Source organism: Catharus ustulatus, chromosome 2 (genome assembly GCF_009819885.2).
Source record: "Catharus ustulatus isolate bCatUst1 chromosome 2, bCatUst1.pri.v2, whole genome shotgun sequence".
In the NCBI taxonomy this organism is placed as follows: domain Eukaryota; kingdom Metazoa; phylum Chordata; class Aves; order Passeriformes; family Turdidae; genus Catharus; species Catharus ustulatus.
Window position 1 is genome coordinate 109196295 of NC_046222.1, and position 17906 is coordinate 109214200.

Here is a 17906-nt window from a genome sequence, read left to right on the forward strand (position 1 = left end):
TGAATCTCTGTCAAAGCAGAACTCACACTTTCTGTACTGATAGTTGGCATTTCTTTCTATCAGACAGCTAGATCGTGTCAATGACACAAGACTTGGTCACATGCATTTATAAAATCTGCTTAAAAACTTTATTCTGATTTTGGTACCTATGGCTCTCTTGACTTTCTCACAGTTCATGAACTGAGAAGCAAAAAGCCGGCTTAGAGCCAGAAGTTAACTGAAATTCTCTAAAATACAGTTTTTAATCAATTAGTCAAACAGAAAACCCCTTATCTCTAGTTTTCAACATATTTAATATACAGTAAATTCACGAATACAAGCCGCACGGAGTATAAGCCGCATATCCGGTGTGTTGGCAACATTGATGTCTTTGTCAATAAATAAGCCGCACCCAGAATATTAGCCGCACTTTAGTTCGCCGCGAACTTTCACAAAGTCGTCATTTAGTAACACAATCGCGGGATCGCTGGGGCTTACTGGCTTACTGCCGACCTTGGAAACATTGTTTCCAAGTGAAAAAAGACACACCCTTTATTTACAAGCCGAAAAAGACAGGAACAATAGTGTGGTCATTTTGCGAGCATTCCCAATGGATCCGCGTTGCCTTTAAACAGCCGCTCAGCCATGCGGGCAGGCAGCTGAGCTCCGAGCGGAGCCACATCTCCGTGCTGGCACAGGAGCGGTCGTTGTAGCCCTCGCAGCCCCGTGGGGGGAGCGGCTGTTGTAGCCCTCTCCCTGCGGGGAGAGAGGCTCCCCCAGCCCTCTCCCTGCGAGCCCAGCCAGCCCCGCAGCCGCACAAGACTGAAAACACTTTAAAAAGTACAGAGAAATATCACACACTTTTATCGAACTGCCGAGGTAACTCGCCGAGGTAACTCACCCCGATAACAACCCCCGCCCCTCAGTAACGCCGCCATCCACAGGCAGGCAATAAGCTGTTCTCTGATTGGTTCATCGTCGGAACAACGGGAAACCATGGATTTCAAACTCAGGACTGGACTGGTATGATACTAGGTAAGGGCAGATATCACATTTTTGTTCATAAATTAGCCGCACCCAAATATTAGCCGCACTTCCGGGTTTCCACCAAAATTTTTGTCTAATTGCTGTGGCTTGTATTCGTGAAATTACTGGAACTTCTTATTTATATTTCAGATGGGAGAAAACCAAGCCGGGCCCCCATTCAGAAAGACCTCCCTTGGACTCTGAAATTTCTGAACCTTTACTAAGATGACTAGTGTGAGAGAAACATCTTGGCATGATAGATGTTTTCTCCTCTGCAGTCCTCTCTAATCCAGCAGGTCCTGAGGATAGGAAATACTCATTTCCCTATGGAATAATAAGCAGCTGCTTACAAGCAGCAGCTTCAAGAGGTTGTGTTTAAAATGTTTGCATGGGCAGAAGATTAAATATTCTTACCAGGAGCAATATTTTTTTTTTTCAGCTTCATCAATGTATCTTGACTTCATCATGTTTCATGGCTCATACAATTTTAAGAAAATATTGTCACTTTTAGCTGTTCTCAAGTTGTTTCTCACTGAGGAAACATTCAAGGTAAAGACTACCTATTAATTTTTATTCCAGTCAAGCAGTTGTGTCTACAGATTAATGAAAGCCCAGCAAAATTGTGTCTATGGCAGGGAAGACAACCTGGTTACGCTCCTATTGTAAAAACAATGGAGAGGACTAGAATATGTGGTTCATTTTTATTGACATGAGAATTCATGGGCTTAGAAGCCTGGCAAAAGCAAAGCTGTCAGGGCTGTTTGAAAATATTTTAAATATTTGTAAGCACAATGGTTTTGCTGTTACCAGTTGAGACTGTGAACACTAAAGGAGCTCTGAGGAGGCAAGAACTACGCTATAGTGACAAATAAAAAAAGTTATTGATTATGTTGACAGAAAAAAGTACTATTAAGTAATTCACCTACTGAAGTAGCAGTGTGAAAATTCATGGGAAAAACTGGCAGTAATATGCAGGAGCACAGCTAAGGCACCTAGCAAGACAGAGAGCAACATCAGCCTGTCTTGAAATTTCTGGCAGCTATTTTCTCAGCTTGCATGATGCTCATGCTCTGAAGGTGTAAAGTCATTAGCATTGGGTCTGCCTTTAATATTTGGGCTTGGCTAGGTGGAGTTCTCAATATTTTTATTGGTGGAATCCAAATGTGTGTAACACTCAGCTGTCTGGTCCTGAAGCTCTCCTGGTTACACAGTGAGACCTTTGTGATGCCAGACACTTTGTCTTCTCTGCTTTGTCAACTTGTATTACAGTTATTCTTTGCTAGAGCAGTGTCACATGCTTGAGATTATTAAAGCTGCTGCCAAACTACACGTCACTCCTGTACAGTTTGAAAATTTAATGGCCAGACACATTGTCACTCAAATGCAGTCCCTTTTCAGACATTTATCTGCCAGAATGGTAGGAATCATTCCAGAAAAGTTTTAAAATGCCATAAGCGAGACCTTCAGCCCATCACTGTGTCAAATCACGTTTCTGTCAAAATGCCAAAGAATTTCTTCCTGCTCTTTATACTTAAAAGCAAGTTAAATAATAACCTGCTTCCTGTTCTAATCCAACACATCTAGAAAGCAATGAGCATTCCTGACCGTTTTTGTAGGAACCAATACATTCTTTGCTAATAACCTTGTAATGGAAACACCTACCTCTTCTTTTTAGTTGGGAAATTCCAAGTAACAGCTGTTTGAGGAAAAGAGTTGAATTGGTGATAGCAGTAAGATTTCCAGAAGCAGTAGTAAAAGGTATCCTTTTTGTTACCTGACAGCCTTGTTTCCTCTAGAAGTTTAAATTGTAAAATTGTGAATTATTTCAGTATTGCTCTGGAGAATTCTCAGCTATTCAAACAGCAACAAAGAAGTAGAAGATCAGATCAGTACTTTGGCACACACAGACACGTAGGACAAACATCAGATACTCTTTTTTACATCCCCAAATGGAAAGAGTAAAGGTTGCAGATTTCCATATGGGCATAGACACACTGCTGCAGTGTGAAACTAACCTGAGGAGAGTCCCATTTGCTGTTCTGTTTAACAGAGGCACAGCAACATCTTGGCCCAGCCTACAAAATGATGCCAGCCAGAGCTGCAAACGGCAACTAGCTTACCTGAGCAGCATCAGCACCTTCATTTAGGCAGAAGTTGTGAGCTGCATCCTTAGGTGGGCAGTCCTTTTCCTCTGTGTCACTGGGGTACTGGGACATACATTTCTAGAGCAGGAAGCTGTCAGATTTGGGACAGAGGAAATTTAGAGTCTGAGATTGCTGCTTTTTATAATTTTTGCAGGGGAAGGCTGAGGAAGCATGAGGCCTGAGTCAGGGCACACAGAAGGTGAAGGAAAATGGGGATAGGAGAATTCAGGCTTACCCCAGACTTGCACCCAGCTGGAGAGAGCACACTGGTGACATCTGGGAGCTCTGAATCAGCACTTAGACAGAATCTGCTTTATTGACTTTAATATGTCTCAATTAGATCGAGTCCAATATTGAAGCCTGTAGTTATTGCAGTAATGTGACATCCTTCTTGTGTTAAAAGCTCCCCAAGCACAGCTTACAGAGCTTATTTCTGAGGTGAAATGGTTCTTCAGGTTAGAGCATCATTTCCATTCCCCTGAGATCAGTGACACACCAGGCACAACTATGTAATCACAGCAAAAAAACCTCCACCTTCCACAAGAAACATGCCAAACATATATGAGGTAGCTTTCTCCAGCCACCACTGCTTTTGCTGGGCTCACAAAATTTACATTTTGTCTCTCCCTACCTAGTACTTCTATTTGCTAACTAGCTGCATCTGTACTTCCAACAGTAAATTTGGCTGAGCTCAGTAGATTTGGCTCTTTGAATCCAGAGCAACCAAACTATCTAGCAGTAGCAATTACCATGCAGGTGCACCTTCTTTTCTACTTACCCTGCATTAGCTGTTGTTCTCTGATTGGTCTGTTCTAGGAGAAAGAACATGGGACACACATTGTGTGATTGAGCTCTCTTTTACTTGGTGTGCCCTTTGCAATGAAAACCATCCCCAGAAGGGGGTAAACCCAGGTAATGGGTTATCCTGTGGCAGGGACAGCTGCCCAGCTTAGTTTTCACTAGCTCTAAGATAAGCCCAAGAAGTGCTTCCACAAAATCCCAAACTCTTCAATTGCTGTTACCCGAGGAGGCGAAGAGCAGCCTGATGGGCCCCTTTGCTAAAAGGATGTTTGATGTTCAGTAGCTGTGATGAAGGACATTGGGAAGGGCTTGCTGTACTGAGGAACAAGATCTCCCATGCCAAATGAAAAAGCTGGCTCTGGGCTCAGTGAAGTGAAGGGGTTTTACCAAAGACAATTTTGAGAACAGATGCTACTTTAATGTCCTGGTATTTAAAATTGGTTTTGAAGTCTGCTCATTCTTATTTAATTTGCTTCAGTGTTCTAATTTTCAAGTTTTCTCCTTCAAGAGACAGCCTATTAGATGTTTTAGGATCATACGGATAAATGCCAATTTTGTTTTTCCTGTGATTATCATCAGCGATATTCTCCAGTTGCTTTTCCTACATGAAAAAAAGCAAGATAGCCGAGTTCAAAACCTACTTATCTGAGGGGGCTGAGAGAAATTGGCAGGCCCTGCCTCTCTAACCTTTACAATGTGTCAGGACAATGATTCTCATGAATCTAGTGATTTGTCTAGAATCATAGTTTATTATCGTGCTAAAATATATAGTAATTACACTATTATAAACTGCACCGGATTATAAGCCACACATCCAGGTGTCAGGACAACTGCCTTGGGTTACAATACACAATGTGATAAAAGGTATCTATTCTATTACCACCTGTTGAGGGTGGGGGCAGTGATCCTTATCTCAACGGCAGATATTCTGCTAATGGGCCAGCCATTGAAACCTGGCAGGGCATTGTTCTTTATCTTTTCACAACCCATCCTTCCTCCAGGAAGTCATTGTCTGCTAATGGCCCATTGAGTCCCACTGTGTGACTGATAAAATTACTGCATCCCATTGGAAGTTGCTCCAGCCAGGGGGAAGAGCCCAACATTTCTTACCAAGATAAAAACAGAGGTTTTGGGACACTAAGGGAGCCCCTTTCTCCACTGGACTCCAGAGGGAAACCGGATTTCTCCACATCACCACTGGAGCTCCGGAGGGAAACTGCACCTTCTACAGGAGCACTGCTCCAACTGAGCCACATCTGTCACTGCAGGAGGATGCAGCCACCATTTAATGGGACTGCTACCAACACCCTGCCTGACAGGGTGTCAGGTTGTACTCTGACTTTGTCAGGGTTTGGGGTTTTTTTCTTTGTAGTATTGTATTTCTATTTTAATTTCCCTAGTAAAGAACTGTTATTCCTCATTCCCATATCTTTGCCTGAAAGCCCTTTGATTTCAAAATTATAATAATTTGGAGGGAGGGGGTTTACATTCTCCATTTCAAAGAGAAGTTCCTGCCTTTCTCAGCAGACACCTGTCCTCCAAACTAAAACAGCAACTTTTCGTTCTTTATCCATATATAAGCCACACCTGATTATAAGCCACACATCCAGGTTCAGACCAAAATTTTAGTCAAAATGGTGCGGCTAATAATCGTGAAATTACTGTACTAATCACTCCAGTATGCAGGGTAACAATTCAATAAAAATAATTTGCATATTAAAATTTTCATCCTACAGTGCTAACACATTTAAAAATATGATTCAATTTCTAATACTTTAAATAAATGTTCACAGGAGCATTAAGCTATTTTGTTAGTTCAGCTGTTTGCCCTCCAGCCCCCCACACTGTTCAATAGTGGAACTGTGAGCACTTCAAGGGGAACTCAGCTGCACCACTGGCTCCAGAAGAGCCTGACGGAGGCTGCAAAGTCTCTTAAGTGTCTCTCCTGAGGTTGTCTGTGATTTACACTCACTGCCTCTAAAAGTTCGTGTCTGCATTGGACTGGAAATCATCTTCATTAAAAGACAGCAACGTGTGGAGTGGATGCACTAACCTTTGTTCCTGAGCAAAAGCAGAGAGGGGATGGCCCAGGGCCATTTCCGTAGTGGCAGGAGGCTGCTCATTCCCTGGCACCCACATGGCCCTGCTGCTTCCTGACAGCTTTTAAATGGTGTCTTTTCCTCCCTTGGTTGCTCCTTTCCAGGCTGGAAAGCGCTGGCTCCCTCTCACCTTCAGGTGTGGTGACCTAAAGAAGCCGGTAATTTTCCAAAGGCAGGGAATGGCTGGAGTGGGCAGGCTCCAGCTGAGGAGGAAGCCGGAGTGAATGGGCCGGGTCACACACAGCCAGCTGCTAATCCCTAGGCCAGCTCCAGAATCAGCTGAGGCTAAAGGTGCCAAGCAAAAACTAAGTTCTGGCTGAAGGGTACTAATGAACATGGATGCAATTACCCAGTGTTTTGTGGGGGGAATTCAGCTCCACCTTTTCTGGCTCTTTTTAAACTTAAGGATTGCCATGAATAGAAGTCAGTGCTTGGAGGACCCTGTCCTCACAAAGCCTATGGGAATTGCTGGTGCCCAGCAGCGCTGCCACCCCCACACAGCTGAAAAGCCTCCTCAGTGCCAAGTTGTAAAGTAGCTGTTGTGATAATTGATAAAAGATTCGCGTTAATCATAAAAATATTGAGGTTTGTATAAACCAGAATATTAAGGTCTGAAGTAACACTTGATAGAGGAAAATGTGATTAAATCATTCTGTTTTAAATCCCCCCGTTATGAATATTGTGTTTCTAAATAATTTGTATCTACTACCAGTTTGTAAAATCAGACTTTTAAATAGTCCAATAGATTTTGCAAAATCAGACTTCCTGCCTTTATCAATGACTGCCTATGTACAAAGACCAGAACTTCACAATTTCTGCCAGTTATATCTACCAAGACCAGATGATTATCTACGAGACTGACTCCCAGGGACTTTCACACGGATGTTTATTTCAGCCACCACTGCTTGCCTGGCAAAATTATGACAGCAAAAACCAAAAATTGTTGATTACGAGGGACCATGATATAAGAAGGGGCTGCAAACCAAGGTTCGACAGAATGTGGAGTGGGCAGCGACCCCTCATGCCTCCCCAGTGCTGCTTTGCTCTACAGAAAATAAAGCAATCTAAATTTTGCTGAATATCGAGACTTTTTGCTTCTCATTTATAACACTGTTTCTACTTTAAACACAACTCCTGCCTGCTTTCGAACCACAGCTCTCCTGTATGGAAGGTATCTTTCTCACCAGCCTTCATATTTTCCTCATCAATGCATCTCTGTCCAGTTTCCAGCCACAGGGTCCTTATTCAGAGAAGCAGACACTGGAGAGCTCACACCTCTTCCTGGCCCTGTAGAGACTGCTGATCATTCCTGCAAGCAGGAACACTGACCTCCACCCAGCCATGCTCTTTCCTTGGCTTGTGGTGCCTGGTATTTGTGGGACCCATGAACCGCAGAGCCTCAAACCAAGGCAGGCCCCTGGAGCATAAACATCTCAGTCAGAGGCTAAAAGTGTCAGCACAGTTGTGATGTGGCCTGGCCAAGGAAAGCACAGGAGCAGCAGACACCTTCAGCCACGCCAGCCCTGCTGCAGCAAACCCAGCCTGTGCCACAGCCCCACGCACGGGGTGTGCAGGGAAGCAGCAGCCGGACATCCTGGCAGGAGGGGACATGGGGCCTGCTCACACCCCCGGCAGCTCCACAAGAAGAGGAGGGAAAGGATTCTGTAAGTTCAGCAGAGCGTGAACTTCTGAGGGTGTTTTACAGCACTGCCTCACCTTGTTTCATATGTGCGAATTTCAGTCCTGGCTGTCACAAAGCATGGTGCTCATGGATATTTCACACACAAACTAGCCCATAAAAATTACTGCATAGAGTTTTCTTCAGTCCTTTGACCTCTTAGCATAACAAAAAATTCATCTGGACCTTTTGCTCATTCACAAATTAATTAAGAAAACCACAGAAGACGAAATTTAAAATACACCTTTAAGTATTTGCCATCTTTCTTCCACATAGAACTCCCTTTAACGTTTTAAGTGCTATGATCTCACATTAAGAAATACTTGCTCCTTTTAGAATTGAAAGAAGAACAAAAAGACAATATAAAACTGTTTTCTTAATAACCAAAAATTTACTGAATCAAGAATTTGGATATTATCATCCAAAGGTATAAGCCTGATATTCCACACCCGACTTCTACACATAAAGAGAAGTCTGCTACAGGACTGGTGTGTGCATGTTAATGAAAAGTCATTTTACACAACTCTTCAAACAACAAAATTTAATCATTTTCACAACAAAATCACTTCGTACCTCACCAGTGTTTTCTGATTTTCTTCAAATATAAAACCAAACATTTTTAGAAGCAGCAGTATATAGCCACACATTTAATGCATATTTGATATTCTTTAGAAAGGGAAAATCCATGTTTTATGTGAAAAACTTTGTATTATTATAACGAAATGCAGCAAAAAGAGCTTGTATTTCTAGCGTCCTCTTCCAGAAAAGCCAACTTGCAAAGCAAAGCATTTTCACAAAAACTTATTTAACCATCTTCTACAAAGCATGGTTTGTGGGACTTCTAAGTTAGATTTACAAAACGACAAGTTATCATCTCAACAGGAGAAAAAAACCCCAAATGTAATTTCTTTTTTCTTTTAGAATCTAGTTCCAAATTAAGACTTTTGTTTTCAAAAGATGGAACCTTTCTGAGATGTCTGATGTATTTCTGAGGTACAGCTCAGGAATCAATACTTTATTTAACAGTTACAGTAGTCTATCTCTTTCCAGAGAATTAGGAATCCAGAGCAGTTAATTTCTGGGTAAATATGGCAAATATGTAACTACAAACCCAAGCAGAATTCTTATTCCTTATCCTCTCATTTCCTTCTGTTCTCCTAACTCTGCTACTAACTTTACAAAAATCATGGAAGTAATGTAGAAATCCTTATTGCTGGAAAGCTATGGCAGGACTTTCATTCTTTATACAAAAATATTTTAATGTAGCAATTTAGAAATGTTACGTAAGAGCATTTCAGTGACAAAATATTTTATTAGTGTTTCTGTTTGAGTACCTTGAGCAGTGTATTGGGATTTTGAAAAAACTTCTCAAGTTTCACTACCCAATCTTTAAATCTCAGACACCACTGTTACAACAGAAGCAAATGCTCTGGAAGAAAATACCTTCCCAACAGTAAGGTTCTGTACTGCCAGTTGAGACCCATAAAGCCAGATTTGGGTATGGTGGAGTGTGTATTTTATATATTTGTGCACATCAAAAAGATTATGGGAACTCTGCCAACCATATGTGAATGTGACCAGCCAACTGCATACTACATCTCATCCAGCTCCTGGCAGGCAGGGTGGTTCATGTTGGTTTAGGGTGTGCTGCTGGAGCCAGCTCTAGCATTTGATAGGATGACAAGGAGATCCTTTGTGTGTGGAGTTTTATTATTTGGGAGTATCACCAACATCACTTGCCCACTCACTCCATGCTATGCAAAAATATCTGTTATTTAAACGCTTTATAAACTTAAAATATATTGCTGACAAGATACTGTGTGGTTAGTTAAGAACACATGAAACCAGGAAAATGTGAAATTCTGAAAGAATGAAAGCAAACAGAAAAACTGAAGTAAGCATCAGGTTCAACAAAATGTTAAGAAGACAGTCCTGCTGCAAAAGTAGGATTATGAAGTGTATCAGTCCGTAAGTGTGCAATATTATATAGCAAACAATACCATGTCAACAGCAAATGAAACTGTCACACAACAGAGATCCTTGTACATGAAATAATACAACTTTTTATTCATGTTTTATAGATTACTTTTATTTAATTTTGCTTTAATAATGCATATTCTGTTCACTCTGTGCAAAATTGGGGACAGAGGTGGGTGTTTAAATCATCTAATGAAAATCAAGCGGAGATGAACATTCAGGTTGAGGGAGAGGCCTATCCAAACCAGGAAAGCTAAAAAGTCACAGCTGCTCAAGACAAAGCTGCTCTCAGCTGTGCCCTTTTGTCCTGTCACCTGGCACAAACGTGCTCTCCTGACTGAGCAGCTGAGCCCTGGGAAGGTGACCTCCGCCGGACACCGGGGACAGGAGGCGTCGTGGTAGCTACATAGGAGACCTGGCCTCAACCGGCTCCAGTCAGTGTGTGGCAAAGAAAGGCACAAATCATTGCAAAGACCAGACTTCTGTTGGTTTGTTTCCTTCTTGTAAATACATTACTGTACACAATGTAAGGTTAAGTAGTAGGGGATTTGGGGACATAAAATTGCATATTTAACAGAACTCAAAACCGTAACGAAAAGTAGGCTGTTCAATCTCGAAGCAAAAATAATCCCTCCAGCCCCAACATTAACATTCATTCCTGGCTATATGAAGTACAAACATTTTAAAATCTGTGACAAAAGACAATTAAAAACCAAAAGTCAAAATCATAAAGCTTGTAAACAGATAATCTGAAATACACTTTATTTATGGAAAAATATCATCAAAATAGTACCACTATGGACTAAACTGCCTGAGTTTTCATTTCACCTAGGATCTTGAAGTAGAGAGCCTTTAGCACAAGATCAATTTCAGTCACAACTAGTGCCGCGCAGCACGGCTTTGGGTAGAAATTTTGTTCTTGTTGGTATTTTTGTTGTGCTATCAAAAACTGTTGTGCTAATCCTTCAAATAAAGGGATGTTGAGGCAATTCTTAAATCATTTGGCACAAAGTTATTTTGGCTGGGGCATAAATTTGAGTCTCAGTCATGAAGAATAATGCAACATTCCACCTATCAAGTATTCACTTTGATTGAAGAGCTTTCTTTATGTCATTAACTTCCATCTAAAAACAAACAGAAGAAAAAGTATTTGATTAAATTAGATGCTTTGGCAAACTGAGGCACAGTTGGTGCCACTTGAAAAGCACATTCCTTCTTGTCCATAGGTGTCAGTTACAGGTTTTATATCACTCTTATTTCCACAGATTTCACAAACTGAGGTGCTTCTTAACAGTGTAAAATGACCATTCACAGCTTCCTCCCTCAGACCATGATAAGTATAGTGATTGAATGTACTGCAAGACCTTTCAGTCTGTTTAAATTACAACTTTTATATGCCACACAGCTCACTGCCAGGCATTACTGCAGAATGAGCACCTATGCACCAGCAGCTGCACTTACAGCCAGTACAATAAACAGCACTGCTGGCAATGGGCACAGGTAGCTGAGGAACAAAACCCATTGTCTCTCTCCTACAGGGAGGGTTCTTGCTGTAGGAATGGTGGTTGCCTTCTGCAAGCATCAAGCCTGTACCCAGGCACCTTAAAGGCTCTGATGGTGCCATGCTTAAAAGGATGTGGCTGAAACCATCAGCAGCCCCAGCTGTACACTTGGTCCCTCTGACAGAACTGAAAACCCTAAGGCAGGGGTCCTAGATTTATTCAAACCCACATATTCCAACCTGTGTTGAACTGCCCCATCATCAAGACAGTCTTCTTTAATACATGGGCTGAGAGCTGTGCTACTTCATGTCTATCAAAGCATTCTGAAACTAATGCTACTTTTTGTTATTAACTTATCTTCATATACAGCTAACAATGACATCTTGGCTAGCATATGAACATTTACCAGTATAAGCAACATTTGAACTGGAGTGAAAGCATTCAACTTTAAGAGCATAATTTTAAACCCAGCAGTGCAGGTCTCTGCATAAAGATGTAAAGTTATCTCTGGATAAATCTGAATAGTGTGGCCTGTTATACTAAATCCACAATGGATTTAAAATAAATAAATAAATAAATAAATAAATAAATAAATAAATACATACATACATAAAATAAATAAAAATATTCACTGGGTTTTATCTGAATAAATTTCAATTTTAGCTGAACAAGAAATGTGTATTATTAGAAGCCATGTTGCTATATGGTTGGACACATAAAGTCCTGGAGCATAGAGGCAGCTCTGGACCACAGACATGGAATATCTGCAGTTCTGCCACCCTTTGCCCAAGTGCTTCACAGAGGGAGCAGTCCAGTGAAATTACAATTTGATTTTCTATCCCTAGTTCGAAGTACAGTTGCCCTATACCATAAAAAATATATTTAATCAATACCAACCAATATTTAATCAGTACCAACCAAGTACATGGAATAGAAGAGTATAGCATAGCATAGATTAGAATAGAATAATTTTGTTTGGAAGGGGCCTATAATGACCCTTTAGTTCATCTGCCTGACCAAGTTTAAACACATCATTAAGGGCATTGTTGAAATCACTCTCCAAAACCCCCAAAAAGCAGTTTCAATGTCATTTCACATCAAAGCAGCATTGTTAATGATTCCAGCAAAGGATGAGCTCCATGAACCCCACAAGAAGGGCAGCAGGATACCTGGCAAATGACTAAGGCAGCACAACAACATCTAGAACTGTGAGGTACTGTAATAACTGTACTGTAATGGTGGCAGTAACTGGGTTCTTAATCAGACCCCCTTCTTTCATATTGTTCAGGATGCTTTAGTGAAGACAATCTAAGTCAGCCTGTAAAGCAGACATTAAAATCTTGCTATATGAAATAATATTCCAAGCATATTAACACTGAGACAAGCCTATTACAAAATACAGAGCTTTGGCAGAAAGCAAGTAACTTAAGCATGGTTTCATTTGTGACAAAATCAAACAGAACTTAGATGAAAAAATCAGAATTTGCATCTTGTATTTGATTTTAAAAAAATTGTCTGCTTGTGCTGATAAATTTTTGGATAGTTCTCAGGTTTTCAGTAAAAACCCAATATTGCAATATATATGACACAAACTTGCAATGCTATGAACGAAATAGGTATATCCCTTTCAGAAATACTGGTAGTTTTTGATTCACTGGAATCTAAGTATCTTAGCAGAGTTTTATGTCACATGTCAGGCTAAATCTAACCTGCCTACACATCCCCAACATTAAAAATAATTTAAGTACCTGCAATCGTAGACGGATCTTCTTCTCTTCATCCAATTCAGAGAGCAACTGTTTAATCTCTTTTCTGTTAAAAGAATGCAAAAGAAGCTTGGGATGGAAATGACCACACTAGTAAAATACAAGATTATCTCTTGGAGACATATTTATCCCACTTCACTAGTTAATTTTTTCCTCTGAACATCTAACTGAAGTCAGCATACTCTTGTATACTCTAGGCCATAGTAGAGAGAAGCAAAACTCACTATGGGACAGCACCCGCCCCATCCCACATGGCTAATGACAAATGCCTCCTCACAGCCCTGCATCCACAGGCTCTGCTCTGGCCTAGCTGTATCAGCACCACATCAGCACCCAGTTGTCTTTTTCCATACAAAATGTAGATGTATTGACTGTTGGTGGGTTACAGGAACTGGTAACACAAATCCTGCCCATCCTATCACATACTTAAGCCACTTAAAAGCTGTTTATGCCAGCAATACAATGTGACCTTCAACTTCATTTATAAGACTCCACGATCCCAAATATGGATTTTCTGTCATCCTTCTTTGTTGGGAAAGGGAACATAGCTATGAGGAGCAGACATGTTCTCATGTTCCCACTGAGTGATCTCACCTTAGGACAGATACCAGTAGGTGGAAGCTGCCCTTGCAAGAAGGGCCGGGGAGACCAGAGGAGCAGGGTCAGCCTAAGAGGCGAGGCCGTGGGGCTTGCTGGCTACATCCAGCTTGAACCATGCCCTCCCGCATCTTCTCCCAAACTCCGCACACCTCTGTTCCGCCACAGTCTCTGCACGCTGCTTGCCCTTTTCTTTTTCCTGCCTGGGCTACACACAACTGACAATGTAAGGGAAGGTTTAGCTTCCAAAGCATTAAATATTCTCAGGAACATCACAAGTTACATGCCAGCCCCAGTTTCTCCTAAGAAATGAGCAATTTAAAGAAAACAAAGGTGCCCAAAGCTAAAATAGTAAGAATTCAGGGCCATAAACACAAACGCCTTCAGATGACCTAGTCACAATTCAATTACTAGTTTTGCAGCATGAGTTTTCTGGGAAAATGTGCTAACGGTTAAATAACAAATTAATTTAATAACTTTAGGAGCTTGTAGTTGTAATACAACTATAACAAATGCACCCTTTTAATTATGATCAATGCATATGAGTTTTCAAATAGTTATTGACAAATAAAACAACATTCACTGCTTATAGCTTGCAACTTAACTTTTCTAACACCCTGTAAACATCTACTTGTGTTGTAACACAGAGGAAAAAAGTAGGTTTTTTTTGCGGAGTTCTCACCCCTGAATATGTTCTGTCACACGAAAATCACTCACAAACACATAGGCCAGCTATGCAGAGTAACATCCATGAAGGCAAACTCAATCAGAAACTGCCACCACTATGCATTGAAAGGATCCATCCCACCTACAGTTGTGATTTGCAGTACTTACTTTTGCTGGTCTTTCATGGTTTCAATGATGGTTCTTAGCTCCCTAATTTGTGTTCTCAGCTCTTCCAGGGCAGTCTGACCTTGGCTCAAGTGCTCAGTCTTTGGCTTTCCTTCAGTACCAAACAGGGACGGGGAATTTGACCTGTGGCCTGTGGTTCCCATAGCAATTGAGTGAAATCCAGGTGATGGTGAAGGGGATAGTGATGGTTGTACATTACTGCCACTAGCCAGACCTCCTGGTTTTGGAGGCAAGGAAGTTTTGTTATCAGACACCTGTAACAAAAAGAGTAACATTTAATGTCTGCAGAAAGCTTTATGAAAATCAAACCTCTAACCAATGCTAAGTATTTAGCTGCCCTTCAGTAATGCTAAAATTCCAACAGTCAAACATGGACAATCATGGCAAAAGCATAATAAATATAGTGATTAGTCATCATCTTTATAACTGTACATCAGAGGGCATCTAGTTGTGATGCAAAAGTTCAGCAACAGCATTTCCAAGATCTCAGACCTAGCAGTGAATCAAACCAGGGACAGATGCTCAGTGTTTCTCTCAGATGTTTGTGAGAACATCCCTACATCCACGGATGTCTCCCACAGAGCACAAAACTACATGGCCAAGAATCCAAGTCGTATTTTTTTTTAAAATTGAATTTATAATTTCCCACCAATATTGAAGGAATCTTCCAAGAAATTTCAAAAATTAAAAAACATATTACAAGTTCCTTCAAGCATTATGAAAATAGAAAAATATTAATTAGGTTTGCATGTTGGTATGATATATATAGAAAAAAATCACATGGTTTCAAAATTATAATATATTATTAATAAATAAATGTAGTGCATTATTAATAATAAATCAATATAGTCCTCTGTTAATCAAAGCTTCCATGAATCCCCATAACTACCAATAGCTCTTTCTTCTTCCAGGAACTTGACAGAAAAAACACACCATTAACCTATAATCCTGGAATCATGTGGTTAGCTAAAAAGGATTCCATTCTTAACTGCAACCCAGTGCTCTACTTATTAGATAAGTCTCTACTCATATGTGCTACATAGTGTAATACATGTATATAATACAATATAATGTAATATAACATTTTATACTTATTAGACAATTAGAAAATCTGAAGTTTACCAACCATACATGACCAACTACTTCATTGCATACAGGGAACTGTGTACAAGTACAGTTACAGAATGACAAGTAAGGGGAATCTTTGCACTGTTATTTGGCAGTGCTGTGTGTGCATTATATGACAGCTACCAAGGCATGTTTGAAAATCTGATTTGGACAAGGGTAAGAAAAAGCACTAGGCAACCTTCCAACTCTCTTTGGAAAAGAGATATTGAAGCTGAATGGCAAATAGGGCAAAATACTGAGAATAAATGGTATGGAAATGGAAGGGGACACTGTAAGTGAGGGGCAGGGTGGCATTAGCTGAAAAAAGTAACAGAGAAAAGTTAGTGATGAGATGAAAACAATGAAAAAATATGATGGGGAGAGAAGAGCAGGATCCACCAAGTTCTGTGAAAAACAGCCTTCCCTAATATACAACCATGACTGAGCACAGAACCTGATCTGTGAAAACACTGAATTCAAGAACTGTTCTGCACAAAAAATGTCTGACCATAAATATATATAAAAATGGCATGATAATCACAAGAAAGCTGAATCACTGTAGTGCCTTAAAAACTTGACTCAATGACCTGAATAATATTCTTTTAGCATTTTATTAATTTTTTTGTGTATCTGGGTTGGAAGGGACCTTAAAGGTCATCTAGTTCCAATCTCCCTGCCATGGGAAGGGGCACCTTTCACTAGACCAGGTTTCTCCATGCCCCATCCAACCTGGTCTTAAACATTTCCAGGGATGGGGCATATACAACTTCTCTGTTTTGGCACCCTTTCCAGTGCCTTGCCACTCTCATGGAAAAGAATTTTTTTTCCTAATATCTTATCTAAACTTACTCTCTATCAGTTTGAAACCATTCCATCATCCTCTCCTATCACTCTGTGCTCTTGTAAATAGTCTATCTTCACCTTTCTTGTCAGCTCATTTCAGGTACTGGAAGGCCACAGTTAGGTCACCTCAAAACCTTCCTTTTTCCAAGCAAACAAACCCAGTTCTCTCAGCCTTTCCTTACAGGAGAGGTACTCCATCCCTCTGATCATCGCAGTGGCTCCTCTGGACTCAGTCCAGCAGGTCCATGTCCTTCCTGTGCTGGAGACCCCAGAGCTGGATGCAGCACAGCAGGTGGGGTCTCACCAGCAGAGAGTGGGGTGTGAGTAATGTGTACCTATAACCAGATATTTCATGGATAATAGCCCCATGTTATCAGTAGGGGCAAGTTTCTTTCAGAAAAGAGATTTCAGGCTGAGTTCAAATCAGGATCAGGCAAGAAAGGCACAACTGGAGTCATTGATCTGAGCATCTTATTCCAGAGCTTAACTGGCTATCAGCATTAAAGCCTCAAGCAGCTGCTTTCTAATAGCAGCCATCTCATTTCACAGGAACAACATCTACAGTTTTGTCATATAACTTACAAGTGTTGGCCCAGCAGTATTCCTTGGTGCAAGTGCTCCCAGAAGAGGGAGCTACATAGCAAAACATTCTCCTTATAACTTGATCACAGAAATGCATGACTTCAATCTTTCAAGTACTTGTTGAACTATTAGAATGTAGTATTTTTACTATTAAGGATATCCTTATGTATTAAAAAATAGTTCCAGCTTTAAAGCCTGACCTACATATTCCTTTTGTAATATTTGATTCTGCTATAGTAATCTACCAATACACAGTAAAAATGGTACAAGCCTATAAAAGGAATACAATTATACCAGTATAAAAAGTGATTATATTTGCAATTCACATACTATTACAGTGTGTCAAAAAGTTGTATTTACTCTGCTCACAGACTCTTCTAATGTAAAATCAATTTAAAGTTGCAAAAAGATAGGGTCTTTGTTTCTAAAATTTATTTCCCAGCCTCTGATTCTGTGAAATGCATTTACACTAGAAGGATTTTTTTCACAGTATGGTTATGTGAGACATTTTAACTGTCCAAGTCACTTAAGATTTGCCTTTCAAGCACAGAACAATCTTTAGTACCCTTTATCATTTTAAGCTTCTTTAAGTGGGCAGTTATCAGGTGAATGTTGAATTAAATTTTAAATATTTCAGTACTGCTCTAAAAAAAGAAGATGCATGTGATAAGGTTAAGCAGAGGCATTCCAGTTAACTTACTTGTGATATTGTAACAGTTCTTGATTTCCTTGACGCTTCAAGGGTTTTGTGAGTAATGGAAACATGTTCTTCCTTCTCATCTTCAGGACTTGGTGAGTCAAAGAAATCAGGGCTTGAAAGGGATGACTGTAGACAAACACGCACCACAAAAGAAGAAGAAAAGCACAGATATTTTCATTGTACAAGAACTGTTTTAGCTACCATTTTCCAAGTAATAACACTTAAAATCAGGACACTTTGACCCCCTACTTCC

The 17906-nt window shown here is 40.4% G+C and overlaps 1 protein-coding gene across 4 annotated transcripts in view; it reads right to left on the bottom strand.

The window, feature by feature from the left end:
• Window positions 1-8253: 8253 nt before the first annotated feature.
• SH3KBP1 (SH3 domain containing kinase binding protein 1) overlaps window positions 8254-17906 on the bottom strand; it is a 212591-nt gene continuing 202938 nt past the window's right edge. For 3 of the 4 annotated variants that reach the window (XM_033051162.1, XM_033051163.2, XM_033051164.2), the window contains 4 exons: window positions 17654-17779; window positions 14404-14675; window positions 12955-13018; window positions 8254-10828 (listed from right to left, as the gene is read on the bottom strand). In XM_033051162.1, the coding sequence (XP_032907053.1) occupies window positions 10787-10828; window positions 12955-13018; window positions 14404-14675; window positions 17654-17779 (504 nt within the window). In that variant the 3' untranslated portion in view covers window positions 8254-10786. Of the gene's footprint in view, window positions 10829-12954; window positions 13019-13566; window positions 13788-14403; window positions 14676-17653; window positions 17780-17906 lie in introns of those variants that run through there. The other variant, XR_004416976.1, reaches the window with a different exon arrangement.